The sequence below is a fragment of the Hibiscus syriacus genome, unplaced genomic scaffold (assembly GCF_006381635.1).
Source record: "Hibiscus syriacus cultivar Baekdansim isolate YM2019G1 unplaced genomic scaffold, ASM638163v2 tig00110339_pilon, whole genome shotgun sequence".
Classification (NCBI taxonomy): Eukaryota; Viridiplantae; Streptophyta; class Magnoliopsida; order Malvales; family Malvaceae; genus Hibiscus; species Hibiscus syriacus.
The window spans coordinates 76,863-96,717 of NW_024062692.1; the positions used below are offsets into that span (position 1 = coordinate 76,863).

Below are 19,855 nucleotides of genomic sequence, written 5' to 3' on the forward strand. Positions count from 1 at the left end.
AACGTAAATAACCTTAGATCTACGTCGATATAAGGGGATTTAGGGAAAAAAAAAAGAGGTCAGATTTGGCCTTTAGAGGTTGAAATCTCTAGTTTAGGTAAGTTTGGGATTTTCCGGTGACAGAAATATCTAACGTAAATAACCTTAGATCATTTCTCGCCGGTGACAGAAATTTAGAGAGAGGGAGAGAGAATTTTTCATATCTCTCTTTAAGAGAGAGAATGAAAAAAAAATGGGAAAGATTTGGCCCTAAGGGCCGGATTTTGGGTTTATATACCCCTCTCCAAACAACGTCGTTTTGGGGAGGGGTATCTGTGTAATTTCATAATAGTAAAACTCTTTCCGTAGCCCCTCTAAGTTTGTACTCTTTACAATTTAGTCACTGAAAGCAATTTTTGAATGTTTTAATTTGGTCTTTCAATTTTATTTATTTACAATTTAGTCACTACCTTATTTAGAAATATTTAGGGTAAATAATATGATTAGTCCCTTATAATTTTTATAATTTATATATTAACCCAAATTAATTAAATAAGGCTAAATTACATTATTAGCACTTAGATTTTTTTATTCGAGTTAGAGCCTTTAATTTTAACAATTATTATTTTAATCACTGATTAATAATTAAGGAATAATTACAATATTAGTAATTATATTTTTATAATAATTCGAATTATGTTCATTAGTTTTGATAATTTACATTTTAATCTTGTTTTTTAATTTTATTTAATTACTATTTATTTGCATTTTATTTTTTTATTGTCTTTTATTTTTCAATATATTTAAATTATTACTTTAAATTTTTATTATTATTTTCTTAATAGTCATATAAATATATATATTTGTTTAAACAATAAATTATTTATTTTTAAATACCAAGAAAAGAGCAGTCTTAAAGCAACTAGATGTCCTATTCTGGTATTTTAAAAATAAATAAATATCCTACTTATAAAAAAAATACATATTGTTTTATTTAAATTATTTTCTTAGGAAAAATTATTATTTTTAATATTTATTTATTTTTCAAATATTAAGAAAGGCCATTCTTAAAGCAATTAGATGTCATTTTCTAATGTTTTAAATAAATAAATATTTTATTTATAATTTATAAAAATTATTTAATATCTTTTTCTTCCTTAGAATTATCTGATTAAAATAAGAAATAATAGGATCATAAATTAAATTTATATTCGAATTCTTAAATTCTATTATTAAGAGAATTTATAATCGACAAGGACCAATTTTGGGCGTTGTGAGGTACTAATCATTCCCCAAACGTAATCGACCACAAATCCCTTTTTTTATTAAAAAAAATGAATTTTTGGTTAAACGCAGACCAGTTTATCTTTTAACTGATGTTTTCTTAAAAACTCTTTTAAAATATGATTTTTAGGTATTTGACCTACCTAACCCAAAAAGATCGATGACAACTCCCAAAACATTTTTTAAATCAAAATAATTTTTTATCCATATTATTTTTTGCGCCAAGTAAAATTTCGTGCCCGGACAAAAACCGATTTCGACACAAACGTAAAACATGTAAAATTGTAAAATTTTGTCCTATAGTATCTTAACAAGGAGAAATATGTAAAATTGTAGCCATACAGAGCCTCATCCTTTTATCTGAATATTGAAAAACAAAAACCTGTGGCTGCCTTCTTCCCTTGGAGAAAACAAAGAAGAAAAATGGTGTAACGTTCAACAATGGGTTCAATAGCTCAAAGTGTTTTAATGGCACTGACTGTGACAGTCAACCAATTCGCTTCTTCAAACGTGCATGCGGTTCATAGGAAGCAAGGGAAATCGCCATCCGCCGCTTCTAAACCAAAACCGACCAATACAAGAACAGCATCCGCCATAAGCGGTGGTGGTGACATCGGAATCGCGAGGAGAGGCCTCATTTTATCCGCTGTGGCTTCTGCTCCCCAACTCAGTGATTCCAGAACTGAGCTTCTCAAAAGTATCGTACTTATTTCATCTTCTTGCTTATAAAATAGTCTATTTCTTTGGTTTCGGAATGTGAGAAGGGCTTAATGTGACAGGATATTTGAAGAAATCAGAGGAGAACAAAGCCAAGAATGACAAAGAGGTAGGATTCTGTATTCTGATAATTTAAGTTAATATACTATTTAACTCATTTAACAACTTTAGTAGTAAAAGAGAATGTTTTCCTTAGAAGTATCGGATTAAAACTTTTACGTCTACGTAATATGTGTCGTTAATAATTAAGAAAGATTATGAATAGATAGTGATGTTTGTGTTTAGAGAATGGAGAACTATTACAGGCGAAACTACAAGGATTACTTTGAATTCGTGGAAGGGACATTGAAAGGGAAGAACGAGCAGGAGCTAACTGAAGCAGAAAAGGGAATTCTTGATTGGCTTAAAGCTAATAAATGAGAGATTTATTCAATCTCTCAACATGTGTAGATTCCAGTTAGACATTATGCACTTTAATCATAATCTTCTTATTCTTACTGTATATTGAATTTTATGCAAATTTCTAAAGTACAACTTGTTAACATAGTTAAATACAGTAGCAAAATTTAGTAATAGAGTTTAGGAAGGCTAACTAAGAACTTTTTAAAAAAATAGGGTCTATTTTTTTTAAATGGGGTCCGACTAAAACTTAGTGATAGAGTTTAGAGATTTAAATTAATTTTTCAAAAATTTTGAAGGATTCAATTCATATTTTTTTCAAAAAAGATTAGGGTATGACTAAAATTTTTGAAAATTTGAGAAGCTTAATGAGATTTTTTTTTAAATTATGGGAGAATTTAATTAATAACATTAAAAAAATTTAAAGCTTTATATGAATGTTTAAAAATTTTATGGGAAAATTAAATATTTTAAAAATTTAAGGGCTTAAAAATTAATTTTTCAAATTTTGAGAGAACCATGGCCCCTACCGGTCTGTTCACTGTGCTTCGCCCATGGTTAAAGAACGGCATGAATTGATTGTAATTGAAAATTTTATTAAAAGCGTGATTTTTGTAGGTTGGATAGAATAATATTTTTAATTTGTCGGAACGATTTTTAAGTTTTTTTAGGGTTATGGAGGGAGCGATTCAACTTAATCTTAGAAAATATTGATTTTTTAAATAAATAAATAAATAAATAAATTTGGACTTGCCATCGACCTTCGGCTGAGGTAGGTCGAACACATAAAAAAATATCATTTAAAATAATTTTAAGAAAAATGATTTTAAAAGACAAAAAGTGATGTGTTTAACTAGAAACTCATTTTGAAAAGGGTTCGAGAGTCGATTATGCGTGGGGAATGATTAGCACCCACAACGCCTAAAATCAGTACCTAAGCGATTATACGTCATCTAAATATTGAAATGAGAAAAATTGAAAATACATTTAAATTATTATCCTATTAGAACAAAAATTTTGAAAATGAAATTATTTCGTACGGACCATCTTCAAAAACACACTCATTGCTAGTTATAAGGCGTGTTTTTATGGATTCTCCATACCAAAGATCATTATCTTAAAAAATGGTGTCAATTCGTACTAAGAATCCTTGGGAACACTCTCCTTGCCAGTTAAGGCGTGTTCCCCAGATTTCCTTACGAAATGACATTGCCTCAAATTTTTAAATATATATATTAAACATTTACTCGAATAAAAATATATCATTTTGTACAAATAGTTCTAGGAGACACACATCTTACCACTCAAAACGTATCTCCATAAATTATTCACACAAATTAATAGCGTCTTAAAATGTGAACAAATAATATATATGTAACAAAATACAAGAAAATTCATAAATCATATTCATAACATCAAAATAAATACACATATACATTAATAATATGGGGACAGCCTACTACCCTATCTCCCCCTTACCTCATTACATATGGGAATAGGGTTTTGTTGTTGTTGTAATAATATCATAATATATAAAAAATGTATAACGTACATTAATAATTATTTGTAATATATATAGCTACATATGTATCAAAAATTAATATACAAATGAATATTATACTACTAAGCATTTGAAAAAATATGTAAAATGGGATAAAGTGTACGAAAACAAATTGTAATAGTAAATGATAAAGAATAAAGGGTCAAAATAAATTAAATGCCAAACGATAAACTAAAATTATAAATAGAGGTTGCTCAATGGATTAAATTAAAATAACCTAAAGAATAAAAACATGAATGAGACGAAATGGAAATAAAAATATCGAACATAATGAAAGTTTTGAAAATGTCAATAAAACAAAACAAGAATATTAAAATTAAAATAATACACCAAACATCATATAAGGTTAAGATGGAAAAAATAGGCTACATATCTACATATATATACTATATATGCATATATAATATAAAGTGTGAAAAATTACTTAATATATATATATACAACATATATTATGTTTAAGTAAAAAAACATAATAGGTAACATATAAGCAATTTAAATAATATAATATAAGTCCGACACACACACACACACGTATATAAGGGGAAAAAAGCAATTTTAAGGACCAGAACAATTATTAAACCAAAGTTCCTCAAAGCATTCATGATGATTAAAATGTAAACAGGAATAAACTTGAAGTTCATATCATAACAATCAAAATTTGCACTTAGTGGCTAAATCGAAATGGTTACAAAATCTGAAGAGTAGTGGAGATGGTTTTCTCATGCGCCCAAAACAAAACACACAGCTCCCCTCCCAAAACGACGTCGTCCATGCTTAGGTATATAAACCCAACCCATGGCCGAAAATGACATTGTTTTCTCATTTGTTTCATTTCCATTTTCTTTCTAAAGAGAGAAAACTCTATTCTCTCTGCCTTCTCTCTTTCCCTTCCCCGTCGAGGGAGGCCAAAAGCCTCCATTCGCAGCTCATCAGAGCGCTCTGCCGCCGTACACGGCATTCAGAGTCCTAGAAACTCAACCCAAAACAAAGCTTACTCTTTCTTAATTCTAAAAACAACCTTCCCTCGTCCAAAAAGCTCCCCCACCATCATAGATATAAACGTTTACCTTTGAAATGGAGGTTTCACGACGATGCTTGAATACTCCGATGACAGGAGAGATAAGCTTTTCCTTCATTCTCTCTTTCTTTTTTTCCTCATTTTTCTTTTCGAAACGTGCTCTGAGTTCTCCTGGAAAATCCTTATTTTTCTGTTGTGTTGTTGTATATATCCCTTTAAAACGAGACCCCTTCCCCTTTTTAATATTTATTTCACATGCAAATGGGAGAAATGATCTCTGATTATTTTCTTGTGATTTTTACTTCTTTTGGCTTTGGTGGTCTGTCCGAGGAGGGAGATACGATGAGGAGAGCGCTCTGCAGATGGCGTACATATGAACGGGGTAAAAACATTTACCCCGAGGCTCCCTTTTCAAACTTTTCATGGTGACCGGCGAAAAATCCAGGGACGATGGTAGACCTCAGGATGGTAAAAAGTCATGGGCAAGGCTCTTGGATATGATGCGTGGGCGCGTGTAGAAGTGACCGGCGCGTGGAGACGGCGGGCTTGGAGCGTGGTGGCATATGGGTTTAGGTTAAAACCCTAATCATCTAATGATCATGACCGTTGGATATAGGCATATCCAACAGTTGAGATAAGGTGTGGCTGGAAGCTGTAGCTGGAAACCCTAGGGTTTCGAGTCTTGGGCTTGCTTGTTGGGTTGTAATAATTTTGGCCCGGTTTACTGATGGCTGAAGGACTTAATAATTTTGGAAATAGTTTATTAGGTAAGAAACTTTGGAAACCGTTTTCTTACTTTTTCAAAAATTTCATTTTCTGAAAATATTAAATGAGAAACTTTGAAAATTGCTTTTCTCATTTTTTACAAGCATCATATGAAAACATCATGCCTAAAGGTCTTATAGATGACCCGGATGATTTATCTTCTCACTCGAAATACTGTTAGACAACCTGAATGATTTAATCATCATGCTCGAAAGACTTATTGATAGCTCGAATGACTTACCAGTTATGGAAATAGTCTATTGGGTAAGAAACTTTGGAAATCACTTTCTCATTTTTGAAAACATCATTTGAAAGCATCTTGCCCAAAGGTCTTATAGATGGTCCGAATGACTTATGATCTTGCTCGAAAGACTGACAGATGACTCGAAGGATTTAATCATCATGCTCGAAAGACTTATTGATGGACCAAAGGACTTACCAATTTTGAAAATAGTTTACTAGGTAAGAAACTTTGGAAATTGCTTTCTTACTCTTCAAAATTTCCATTTTCTGAAAATATTAAATGAGGAACTTTGGAAATTGCTTTCTTATTTTTCAAAAATTATCATAAAAACAACTTAATGGTCGAGTAACATGCCCTATTTCGAAGTAATGCTTCTTCTGTAGATTGGGCCCCTCTGTTCTTCAAGTTCTGCCTCTCTAAACATGATTTCCTATATTTGAGGTTTGAATAATAATTTTCACTTGTTATGATTTTGACATCACAAATCTTCTCATTTCATTAGAAGATCTGTAAAAATCATGCATTTATATGTAAAACGCGAATGCAATTAAATGTATCAATTTAATGAATTTTCTAAAACATCCTTAATACCGGGTTAGTGACTAAATTGTAAAGTTTTAGAATTTGATGATTTAAAGTATAATAATTGATTAGTGTAAGGACTTATATGAAATGTTGTGTAGGATCAAATTATAAAGAAGAAAGAATAGAAGGATAAAATGGTCTTTTGCAAGGAAAATAATTAAAGAAGGGATTTATATATATTAGTTCCACGTGGAAGAGAAGAAAGAAAAACAAAGGTTCCAGAGTTCTCTTCTTCTCTTCTTTTCTCCCAAACGTGAAGACTTATAGCAAAGGTGAGATTTTTCATAAACTAATTATTTGCTGAAATTTAAGTTTGGTTTTGCTCCTTAGATGTTAATTAAGCTTAAGGAAAGCTTAATTTGCTTTAAAATAACAAGATAAAGAGTATAGGAAGAATTAAAGATTAGGAGTGCTTGAATGGAATTTTGAAAAAGAGTTCATATTTGGAATCGGAGGTTGAATTTGACTTTTTATCAACTTAATTAAGACATACGAAGTGTTAGAATTAGATTTAGAACATGTTGGAATTTGAGGGAGATTCTTGAAATCTATGTGGAGGATTGAATTTTTAAGTATAAGAGGTATTGAATGGGTATTAATTAGTTTAAGTAGATGTATACAAGTTAAGGAGATAAAAAGATGGGAAATATTAAGTGTTGAGAGGATTATGAAGAGATTTTCGTGCTAAAATAACATTTCTAGGTTGTGTGCATCGATGCACATTCAATGTGTACCGATGCATCAAGGGTAAAATCCCAGAAATTGTTCAAGGTGTATCGATGCACTCTTTTAAAATAAAAACATCAAATGTCATTAGTGTATCAATGCACAAGTAGTGCATCGATGCACCCCCTTAAAATACAAACATCGAATGGGATTTATGTACCGATGTATATATTGTGCATCGATGCACCCGTCAAGGGTTGCATCGATTCATGGTGTAGTACATCGATGCATACCTTCATTAAAAGATGAAAATAGCTTTCTTTTTAGCCTAAGGGTGATAGTTTAGAATATATTAATTAGTATACTGATTAGTATCAATGTATTACTATGTAGATATAGAACGTAATTTCATTCCGGAACAAACAAAGGATTAGGATCAAGTCAAAATAAGCAAGGCCAAGGTGAGTGCATATCCTAGATGAAATGAAATTGAGACAAGACTTGCGATAAGTCTATATCTTATCATTGAAATTATGATTTTATATTCATGCACATGCATACATATATATATATATATATATATATATATATATGTTAACGTTATAGTGATTTCATGCATTTTTCATTCATGATTAACATGGTATTATATGAATGAATGTCATTATCAGAGAATTCTTCCAGATATGTGAAATAATGAAAATGATCATATGAAGTGACTTATGTGTTTACATGGAAAGTGATGAAAGAGATATGAAATGAGAACTGTATTTATAATTAAGCCCATGTTATTTAATATGAGAGCTATAGGTATAATTGGCATGCCAAGAGTCGAGGGATTATCAATGGTCCTTTGGGATATAGTGGTTCTTCAGAACAATCAGTGGTCCTTTGGGACATAGTGTTCCTTCGGGACAAATATTCAGTGCCCCTTGAGGGAATTATACGAGCTGTGGTGACAGCATAGTGCACAACCTCTATGTACTCACATACATTTGTTCTTCATAATGTACATGGGCAATTCAAAGATAAGTTAAAGTGGAATTAGCATAAGAATATATGTTTTATATGTGCATGTTACCGTCATATATGTTATAGTGAAATAGATGCATACAAATAAAGATATCATGATCAGATGGTAAGAATGCATGTTTATGAATGCATTGTTATATATATATTTTTATATTATGCCTCACTAAGTCTATGACTTAGCGTGTAAGTGATTTATACGTAGGTACCAAGAATCAAGAGGAGCAGTAATAGAGGTGGCAAGGACAACATAACTACTAAAAGATCATATCAGAAGTAATTGACAAAGTAGATATTTTGGTTGTGTATAGAGTGTTGGCATGTAATAAGTGGTTAATTACGAATGCTCTGATTGATTTTGTATTTTGTGGTCTCTTTTATGTAAATTAATGTATTTGGTTTAAATGGAAGTTTAAAATTTCCCTGTTTTTCTTTAAGTGTCAAAGTTTGAAAAGTCAATGTAACATCTCGGACTCATATTTGGGTCGGATATGGGTTAAGGGTGTTACATTTTCTTTTATGCGAATGATGTTCTCATGAATGTGTAAATGTTGATTTAATTTTCCTTTGACTCCAAATTGGAGAACTCGGTCTTCTTCCACTTAATCACTCCTCTCTAGGGTTTACTCAGATATTAGTGTAGAAACTTATAATCTCAAGCTTGCATTTTTGAAAAGCCATCTGATCACCTTATGTCTTTGTGTCTTATTTTCCTTTCATTTGCATATAAGTCTCAGAAGAAATGTTTCGTTTCTCAGATTCTTGCTGCGGTCAAGAATATGACCTTGATGCTCTTTTCTGTCCTTGACTCAATTATGCCATAAAAGTTGTTTTTCCAGGACTCTACAGTTAATTGATGTTCGACTGGTTTGCTCCAAGAGGTAAGCTCTACTCAAATTCATGGTCTGCTCCTGACATTCCAAGTTGTGAGGCTCATTCTCAATGTCTTTTCGATTTGAACCTTGTTATCTCAACATGATATGGGTTTTTGGTCATGCCCCAATATGGGTATTTTCATGACTCAACCCTATTTGTGTGCCAAAATTTCACCATTGACTGGTCTCACTCTTGCATCACTAAACAGAAATGTTATCGAATAGCTTGAGGGATTCTCTTCATAATTTCACAGACACTTACTAAGTGATTAATTCTTCTAACAGTTTTGCTATGAGTTGGGATATATGCCCCTTTCGAATAAAGTGGTCATCTGCTTCTTAAAGGATTACGGTCAACATCACAAGGAAGTGTTACAAGTTCTATCCCTCAGTCATTCTGATCTCTTAGACTATTTGCTTTTAAGATTGTGGAATGCTTAATTATTCTGGCATCATTTATTCTTTTTCTCCAATAGAGGCAGAATGAGCCTCGCCAACATCAATGACCTTGTTCACTTGAGATTGTCCTATTTTGAAAATGTTTTTCTCATTTATTTTATTTTAGAAATCAAATAACAAAATAATTTTATAGATTATTTCCCCTTAATTTAGGCTCACAATTAAAACAAATCATAAACATGAGTTCACAGAATATAAAAAAACTCAATTGTTCTTTAAATTTTCACAGTTATACTCATTTGACAAGTGTCAGGACTGGTGGTTAAACTTCAGGTTGGCTTCATATTTTCTAAGGTTTCAGCCATCGAGATATCCTTATTTGTTTATATGCCCATGTGAACCTTGTGACATACCCCTCTTTCTCGACTTGGCATATTAAGTGGATACAGACAAAATAAAGCAACTAACACATTCAATTGCTAGACTTTTTGGAACAATTCTGTTTCATTTCTCTAAAATCTTCCATTCCTTCAAGTTTTACAAACTTCTTTAGTAGAGGCACTATCGAAAATATCAATCTAAATATAAAATTCTTGAGTGCTTGTGTGAGGTCGACTATAATAGGTGTTCCTCGACTCCCTTAGTCCATTTTACTAAAATCCATTATTTAGTAAATACGATCTAATTTGCCATTGTTTGGCTAGCTAAATTTAGCTTTATTGTGTGTATGTGTGTATATATATATTATAATCACCTTTATTGGGCTAGTTGAATCTATTCATAAAGCCGAGGCATTTAACCAATTGCTTTAGAGGAACAGCTCATGCTTTATTGGATACATATTATAATTACGTTCATGGGTATGTTCAATTCAATTTCTTAAGCTCGTTGAGAACCTGTTATAGTCTGAGTGTTGTTAAAGGTCATAAAATCTCATCTTTAGAGCTCAATTCCCAAACAAATTACCTAAACTAAATTCATCTAATCTAATATTCCATCTGAATAGATTATAATCATCATCGAACATCATCAATAGAAGTAGAACCCAATCAGTTTTGTAATCTCATATGTAATATGCCCCATTTCATCCACTCCTATACATACCTTAATGCCAAGCCTTTACTTGTGTCTTCATACGAGGAAAATGCTAGCTTGGTCCCTGCAAAATAAGGGTATGGTATTCTGGTGTATCTTCTAGAGTAAGATCAAGGGCTCTTGTTTTATACGGGTTCAGTCTTGTCACTTTGTCAAAAATTTATAACTCTAGTTATTTACAGAACCCTTAATCCAATTTATATTTAGAGAATTTCAAGATTACAAATTTGATTAAATGCTCATAATCTTTAAAATGTCATACATTCATTTAAATATCCTTACAAGAAAGCTAAGGAAGGACAAAAAAAAATTCAAACAATATGCTTTCAACGTAAGGTGCAACTGTGGTAGAATAACGACCTCCACTTGATCCAATAATGCCCCCTATCATTTATTTAATACATTAGAATTTGACTTAAGCAGATGCTACATAATGTGCTTTGATGGCCCATTCGAGTTCGTCATCCAATGCTCCACCAATTCTTGTATCAACATTCCATTTTCAAAAAGCATTTCTATCTCCTTTAACATCGGGCTACAATTACCCGTAGAATGCTCAGATGCCCCCAAGTAGAAATCATAAGCACTATCTTGATCATAGATGTGGTAACAGGGTTTGGTGGTAATTTCGTTGGCCTCGGTGTGAGGTATTGATATTGTTAGGATTTTCAGAAGCTCGAAACGACAACCGAAACGATTTGCAAAGAGGGGTCAGAACGGTTTTGTGTTTAGGGAGTAAGGAGATTGAAAGATAGAAAATTGCACAGCGATTTAGAGTGGTTCGACTTTCTCAACCAAAGTCTACATCCACTACCTTAGCTCCTCACCAAGGATTTTCCAACAAATTCACTAATTTGTTCTTTCTTTTGAGGACAAAGAGATAACCTTACAACTCCCTAGTTTTTCCGGGCTAAACTAGAACATTTCCCTAGCTTTTACATGGGATAAACTAGAACATTTCCCCTTTACAATAGGATAAAAGATGTAAACAAGAAAACCTCTCTAAGGTAGGTGTTTACAAGATTGAGCTCACAAGAACAAAATATTTACAAGAGAAAGATGAAATAAGAACGAAAAACTCTTCTCTTGTGTTTGATTGCTTGGATAGTTGTTCTCTTTCTTCTTCAAGTGTCCTTAGCTTGTATTTATAGCTTGGAATGTGTTTGAAGTCATATCTAGCCGTTGGGGATGTTTTGGAGCCGTTTGGGAATGATTTTTCTGCAAAAATAGGCTGCCCAGAATGGGGGGAATCGGTACCCCTTCATAGGGAATCGATACCCCTTCATAATATTCAAATATTATAACCGTTGGGCTGATGAACAGTGAGGGAATCGGTACCCCCTGGGGGGAATCGGTTCCCCTTTTACATACTGGAATTTTTGAGCCTCGGGGTACTGTTCAAACAGTGATTTACTGCTCAAATAGTAATTTACTGTTCAAATAGTAAATTACTATTCATAAAAACATTTTTGTGCTCAATTTTAAATTAAAAGAACTTTGAATTATTTTTGTAAATTTTGAATAAATTCAATTAAGTCCAAATACATTTTGTAAATTCAATTCAAGTCCAAAAACCATTTTGCCTTAAATTGTTATATCGAAACATAGTTCAACAGATATTTAATCAAATAGGGGTACAAATCTGAGATTGAAGTTTAGAACACCTTTAAAGTACTTCTTGATTGTGAGACTTTCTTTGGTCGGTTCGAACGACTAGTTGTTTATTTTATTTTATGACTGTGACATTCTATCACCCGTCAGCTTTCACTTTTAGAAGTAACTTTCAAGCTTTTTTTATTGATTGCATTTTCAATTAACTCCCCATCTATCACAAGATCCTCGAAGGCTTTTGTTGAATTTTCCAACATTAACTCAAAAAACGGAGTTGAAAGAGAATTATGAAACATGCATGATATTTCTTCTTCTAACATGGTAGGCTAAGCTTGTGCTGCCACCCCTCTCCATTTTTGGGCATATTCTTTAAAGTTTTCAGTAGCTTTCATCTTTATTTCTCTGAAGATCTTGACATTTTGGGGCTAAGCCTTTAACATATCGATATTGCCCTAGAAAGGCATCAGCTAGATCGACCCATGTCTTGATATGCTCTCTGTTCAAATAGTTATACCATATTACCACTGGCCCAGCGAGACTATCATGAAAGTAATGGATCAGTAGATTATCATAATTTAAATACTCTTCCATCTTCCTCAAGAGCATTTTCAGATGAATTAGGGGATAACTGATGCCATCATATTTCTCAAAATTAGGCACCCTAAATTTATGTGGGATAACCAAATCAGGGACCAGACTAAGTTCTCTCGCTTCTAGTTCTTTATGGGGAGGCATTAACACTTTACATAGTTCTAATTTCTTTCTTCAACCGCTTGAATTTATCTTCAAATTGCTCATGATCAATGAGGCCATTCTTTAGGTTCGAGTGGGATGCCACAGGGTAGGTTATCATTATCGACGTATTAGTCTGATAACACTGGTATCATTTATCAACTATTTTCTCTCTATCAATATGATTGGTTGGTAGGAACTGGATCATTTGATTCGATTCATCTTGTAGAGAAATCAATGCTTGATTCCTCATATCTTGTTGTAACCATGTTATCTGCTCTTCCAACCAATCTTGTGATTCTTCATGAGATTTCTCTTCCAACCGAGACAAACAAAACTAAGGTCCAAGGCAAAGTACCTGAGTAAGCAGTTTGTATTTTGGATACAGTAGCGAAGATAGCCAGGTGAGTGCATTTAATTGTGTAACTATATGTTGTACGAATTATATATGTATGATTGTTTAATATGTGTGTGGTGATTGCCAAATAGGCACTAAGTGTGCATTTCACGAAATTCATCATATGTTGATGAATAACCGTTTCAGCACTAAGTGTGCATTTTACATAATTCATCATATGTTGATGAATAACCATTTCAGCACTAAGTGTGCATTTCACGGAATTCATCATATGTTGATGAATAACTGTTTCGGCACTAAGTATGCATTTCACGGAATTCATCATATGTTGATGAATAACCGTTTTGGCACTAAATGTGCATTTCATGGAATTCATCATATGTTGATGAATAACCGTTTCGGTACTAAGTGTGCATTTCACGGAATTCATCATATGTTGATGAATAACCGTTTCGGCACTAAGTGTGAATTTCATGGAATTCATCATATGTTGATGAATAACCGTTAAGGCACTAAGTGTGTATTTCACGGAATTCATCATATGTCGATGAATAACCGTTTCGGCACTATGTGTGTAAAACAAGGAATTCATAATATGTTTATGAATGACCGTATGGGCACTACGGGTGCATTACAAAGAAATGATAATGAATGGAAAATAATGAATGGGTATTTGATGGACAAAAAATAATGATATAATTATTTCAATGTATGATTAGTTTTTGCCTCACCAAGTAATAATTAACGTGTGCTTATTTCACGTGTAGGTTTAATACAAGCTGAGTAAGGAGATCATCAAACATAAAGCTAGAGTCACCTCATCAGTAACAGTATGACATACATGTATACTTTTGATGTATTTTAGTTGGCATGTAATAGGGTTTAGTAAAAACGCTCTGAATAGTATTTGGATTAAATTGTTGTAAAATGGTGAGCTATTTCAACATATCTTTTTGTTCTCCTATTTTTATTAATGTATGTTTTATTATAAATAAATTAAAAGGTATTATAAAACGAAACAAAATTTTTATGGGTTTTCAAATGAGAAACAGTTTTAATAGTGATATGACATGTATCTCGTATACGGGAAGGTATATGGGAGATGGGTGTTACAGTTATGATCACATAGCCCTCCATAAGTTATTTCCATGTTTTCATAACTAATGCATGTAAAATGTTTAAATAAACAAATGCAATACAAATGCGATACAAATGCATGTATGCAAAAGGTGTCATTCTAGAGTGACCATCTTAAAAGAACTTTCATTGAACACAAAGGTTTTGGTACATCAAACAAACTTTACATATAAGGGATAACTTTCACTATTAACTTCTCTATCTCTCTAAAGATCCAAGTTAACTTCCACTTATGCTCAGATATTGAGTTGTCAATTTGCTTCAATTATCTTGCAAAACAAACTAAATCAACTAATTTGTGAGCCACGTTGCTTGCTTGGGTAATAACTTCTTTCATGACATCGTCTTTTTCCTCCATCTTATGTGTCAATTTTCAGAACTGTAGACAATGTTGTTCATTTTCCTTGTAAGAAAGTCTTTGTGGTTACAAAGTTCTTGTACAAGATCTCCATAACCATCTACAATCTTCATCAATGTCATGTTCTTGGGTCTAGTGGCTTTTAGCTCAGCATTATTCTCATACTTGTGGCGTTGATATGAAGCTTCCATATTGGCTATAGACATATTCAACTTCTGATTTTCAGGTTGACATCTTCCCAAATCATTAGCGGTTGTATTGCACCTTTTTTCTCCCATCTGTAAATTATAAGAGAACTTCTTGGCTCGTCCTTCATGGACCTTGCAATTCTTCCTCCATTATTCAGTATCGTTTTTCTGTTTAATGACCCCTTTTGCCCACTCATCTGGGGCATTTCCTATACCAACATTTTAAAGGCTTGACTGATCCTTTGAAAATCCTCACGCATGGCTTCTATCTCTCTATTCAGTTTATCGTTTTCAATCATAAAATGATGCACTTGAGTTTTATACTTTAGCAAACATTCTTCATCTTGGATGTCTCCACTGATACCCTTATCTTTGAACACTTTTGGCTTCATCTTAACATGACAATCAATTACCAAACTAGGTCGACCTTTCATCTCAAACTCCAATAGTCCATTATCCAAAAGATGTTGGACTCGATGCTTGAAGGCGGTGCAATTCTCAATGGAATGTCCTTGAGCTTCGGCATGACATTCACAACGAACATTGACGTCACCAATTTAGATATGGAGGTTTCTAAGGTTTTACATAATATGGGGCCACCTCTCGGCTTCTAAAAACTTATTATACAACTCTTATATGATATAGGGATAGAATCAAAATGAGAGCCACCTCCCAGGTTGGATTGAACTGGAGTTTTAATTTTTATTTCCCCCGACGTTGGGAGTAGACTCTCAAATAACAATGAGTTCTAATTCCATGACTTCTTTTCATCTTTCTGAACTTCTATAGTTGTCACCATTTCCTTGGTGTCTTCAAACAACTTGTTGATACGAATGATGATTGTGCGTTGTTTCTCAGATGGGCTAGAATCAGCTTGTTCTAAAATGATCCCTTGTGTATTTGACATCGCGAGATTGTTTTCATCGAGCTATTGTTTTTGTAGAAGTCTCTTTTCCTTTGTCCAAAGTAGTTATCCTATCTATCATCTTGGATATTTGCTCTCTCATCTCTCTTATCTCCTTTTGCTCTTCGTCGAACATACGATCTTTGGGTGTATAGTTCTCCACTATTCTTGGAGCTTCCTCAATATGTCACTCCCTAGCTATGTTATAGTATACTTGATCATGAAACCCTTTATCCATCATGAAAACCTTTTACTCTAATGACCACTCACAAATCAACACCTTTTGATTACGTCATGATCATGCGATGCAAGCAAAAAGCAACATAAAAACAAGTTAGCACATGTAAGATAAAATGTCAAGAATTATTATAAAAGCAATAATAATAAAATAAATAAATAAGAAAGCAAATGCAAAATAAGAATGCAAATGCACAAGGTGTTAATTCCAAAAGCGACCACCATAGAACAATTTTCATCAGACCATAAGATTTCCTTACACTATACAGATGAGCTTCATTTTCTTCATTTACACTAGACAGACGAGCTTCGTTTTAATTAACCTACTCTGATTGTTGGATCTCTAGATCTCCATTTTCGTGGGATTCTCCAAGAGGAAAGCGGTATTGACATCTCGTGAAGGACCTTCTCATTCTTGACTCAAATAGTATCTGACTATTTGGTACCATCTAAATATTTGTTCATTTAAAAGAAGTCGTCGATCGACTTTGAGCCCTTCTTTCATAGATCAACTTTTGTTTGTAAGTCGTCGCTCTTCTTACGTATTTGACTACCTAGTTATGGAGGTCTTATGTTGATATGAAAACCTTCTAATTTGGTCAATCACTTACGAACTAACGCCTGGTCTGGTTATGATGTGAAAATGAAAATGCAAACAAAGACATAGAAAAATAAGATAAAAAAAAAAAGGAAATTGTTAGTACCACTCAACCATAAAAAAGCAAAAAAAAAATTTACAAAAAAAAAAGATCCAACCCAACATGGTATCTACCCTTACATGCGTTTATAACAGTCCTACCCATACATGTTTTCTACCCCAATGCTTTGTTCAACATATAAATCCTAACCTTATGTCATCTAGTTCACAGGCTTCGTATGGAAATATAAAACCTAACCGAATACTCTTCTAATTCTCATGCGTTTTGCAAAATAAATAAATAAATAGATCTGAGGAAAGGTTAGAATGAGTTTCCCCTTTTAGATTTTTGAAAAACCACAGACATAATTTCAGTACAAAACGGGTAGAGTTTCGATACTACTAAAAGAGTCCTCGAATTATCCTTTGTTGGTGCCCTCTTGGCTCCTATTTCCACGTAAGGAAACTCAATGTTTCACTCATAAACACAAGGCATATGTACCCCAAAGGTTACTTGCTAAAGCCCATGCGGAGAAAAATATATTTTCTTACGTAAGCGTAGCGTTCACCCTACATAACGGGACAGAGCACAGTTAGAAGGCTCTAATTATTCTAATGGTTATAGCGTGTGTTAGGGGAAACTCACAATCCTTTGCCTCGATCCAAAAACAAACAAACTTAAAAATATGTTAGAAATTTGAAACACGAAAATTACACATTAGTACAACTAATAAATAAATAAAAGATGTATGATGTGATGCAATGCAATGCAATGCAATGCAATGCAAACAAAACATAAAGATCAAACATTTAAATATCATTAATATTTACCATTTTCAACTAGAAAGATGACATATAATCGATTAAAGACTGACTCTCTAAGGTCCCCAGTAGAGTCGCCAAGCTATCAGAACGATCCTTAAGCTTTTTTAGGGCAATGGCGGGGCGCGATCCAACTTAATTTTGGAAAAAGATTGGTTTTCTAAATAAATAAATAAATTTAGAGTCGTCATCGACCTTTGGGTGAGGTAGGTCGAACAACTAAAAAATATCCTTTAAAATAATTTTAAGAAAAATGATTTTAAAAGATAAAAAGTGATTTGCGTTTAACCAGAAACTCATTTTGAAAAGGGTTCGGGAGTCGATTATGCTTGGGGAAGGATTAAAACCCCCACAACCCAAAATTGATACCTAAGCGATTATGCATCATCTGAATGCTGAAATTGACAAATTTGAATATACATTTAAATTATGATCCTATTAGAACAAAAATTTTGAAAAGGGAATTATTTCATATGAACCATCTTCAAAAACACACTCCTCGCTAGTTAAGGCGTGTTTTTATGGATTCTCCATACCAAAGATCATTTCCTTAAAAAAAAGGATGTCATTTCGTACGAAGAATCCTTATGAACACTCTCCTTGCTAGTTAATGCATGTTCCCCAGATTTCCTTACGAATTGACATTGCCTCAAAATTTTAAATTATATATATATATATATATATATTAAACATTTGATCGAATCAAAATATACCATTTTGTACGAACAGATCTCGGGACACACTTCTTGCCACTTAAAGTGCATCTCCATAAATTATTCACACAAATTAATAGTGTCTTAAAATTTGAACAAATAATATATATGTAACAAAATACAAGAAAATTCATAAACCATATTCATAACATCAAAATAAACACATATACATTAATAATATCATAATATATAAAAAATGTATAACGTACATTACTAATTATTTGTAATATGTATAGCTATATATACGTATCAAAAATGAATATGCAAATGAATATTATACTACTAAGCATTTTAGAAAATATGTAAAATGGGTTAAAGTGGACGAAAACAAATTGTAATACTAAATGATAAAGAATAATGGTCAAAATAAATTAAATGCCAAACGATAAACTAAAATCATAAATAGAGGTTGCTCACAAGGATTAAATTAAAATAACCCAAAGAAAAAACACATGAATGAGACGAAATGGAAATAAAAATATCGAACACAAGGAAAGTTTTGAAAATGTCAATAAAACAAAACAAGAATATTAAAATTAAAATAATACACAACATCATATAAGGTTAAGATGGAAAATATAGGCTACATATCTATATATATATATATATATATATATATACACCATATACACATATGTAATATAAAGTGCGAAAAATTACTTAACATATAAATATATATATACAACAAACATTATGTTTAAGTAAAAAAAATTATAATAGGTAACGTGTAAGAAATTTAAATATTATAATATAGGGCCTACACATACGTATATAAGGGGAAAAAGCAATTTTAAGGACCATAACAATTATTAAACCAAAGTTCCTCAGAGCATACATGATGACTATAATGTAAACGGGAATAAACTTGAAGTTCATATCATAACAATCAAAATTTGAATTTAGTGGATAAATCGAAATGGTTACAAAACTCGAAGGGCTGTGGAGATGGTTTTCCCATGCGCCAAAAACGCACAAGACCCCTCCCAAAACGATGTCGTCTAGGCTCATGTATATAAACCCAACCCATGGCCAAAAATGGCATTGTTTTCTCATTTGCTTCATTTCCATTTTCTTTCTAAAGAGAAAAAACTCTCTTCTCTCTGCCTTCTCTCTTCCCCTTCTCCACCGAGGGAGGCTGAAAGCCTCAGGCCGCCGCTCATCGAAGCACTCTGTCACCGTGCACAGCGGTTGGAGTCCTAGAAACTCAACCCAAAACAAAGCTTACTCTCCCCTAAATCCAAAAACAACATTCCCTCATCCTAAAAGCTACCCCACCATCCTAGATCTAAACGTTTACCTTCAAAATAGAGGTTTCCCGATGATGCTTGAAGACTCCGATGACGGGCGAGATAAACTTCTCATTCCTTCTCTCTTTCTTTTTTTTTCCTCCCTTTTCCTTTTGAAACATGCTCTGAGTTCTCCCGAAAAATCCCCCTTTTTATGTTGTGTTGTTGTATATCTCTCTTTAAAACGAGACCCCTTCCTCTTTTTGATATTTGTTTCGCATGCAAATGAGAGAAAGGACCTCGGATACTTTTCTTGTGA

The 19,855-nt window shown here is 32.7% G+C and overlaps 1 protein-coding gene across 2 annotated transcripts; it reads left to right on the forward strand.

Moving 5' to 3' along the window:
* The first annotated feature begins 1,609 nt into the window (after nt 1–1,609).
* LOC120120459 lies at nt 1,610–16,310 on the forward strand. Of its 2 annotated transcripts, XM_039140090.1 has the most exons (4): nt 1,610–1,960; nt 2,043–2,089; nt 2,266–2,396; nt 16,290–16,310. In XM_039140090.1, exons 1-4 carry the CDS (start codon nt 1,705–1,707, stop codon nt 16,291–16,293), a joined length of 438 nt encoding a protein of 145 aa, XP_038996021.1. In that variant the 5' UTR covers nt 1,610–1,704; the 3' UTR covers nt 16,294–16,310. The 2 variants fall into 2 exon arrangements, with proteins under 2 accessions (XP_038996021.1, XP_038996022.1); XM_039140091.1 differs by lacking the exon at nt 16,290–16,310 and having other exon boundaries at nt 2,266–2,400.
* Nucleotides 16,311–19,855: the final 3,545 nt, after the last annotated feature.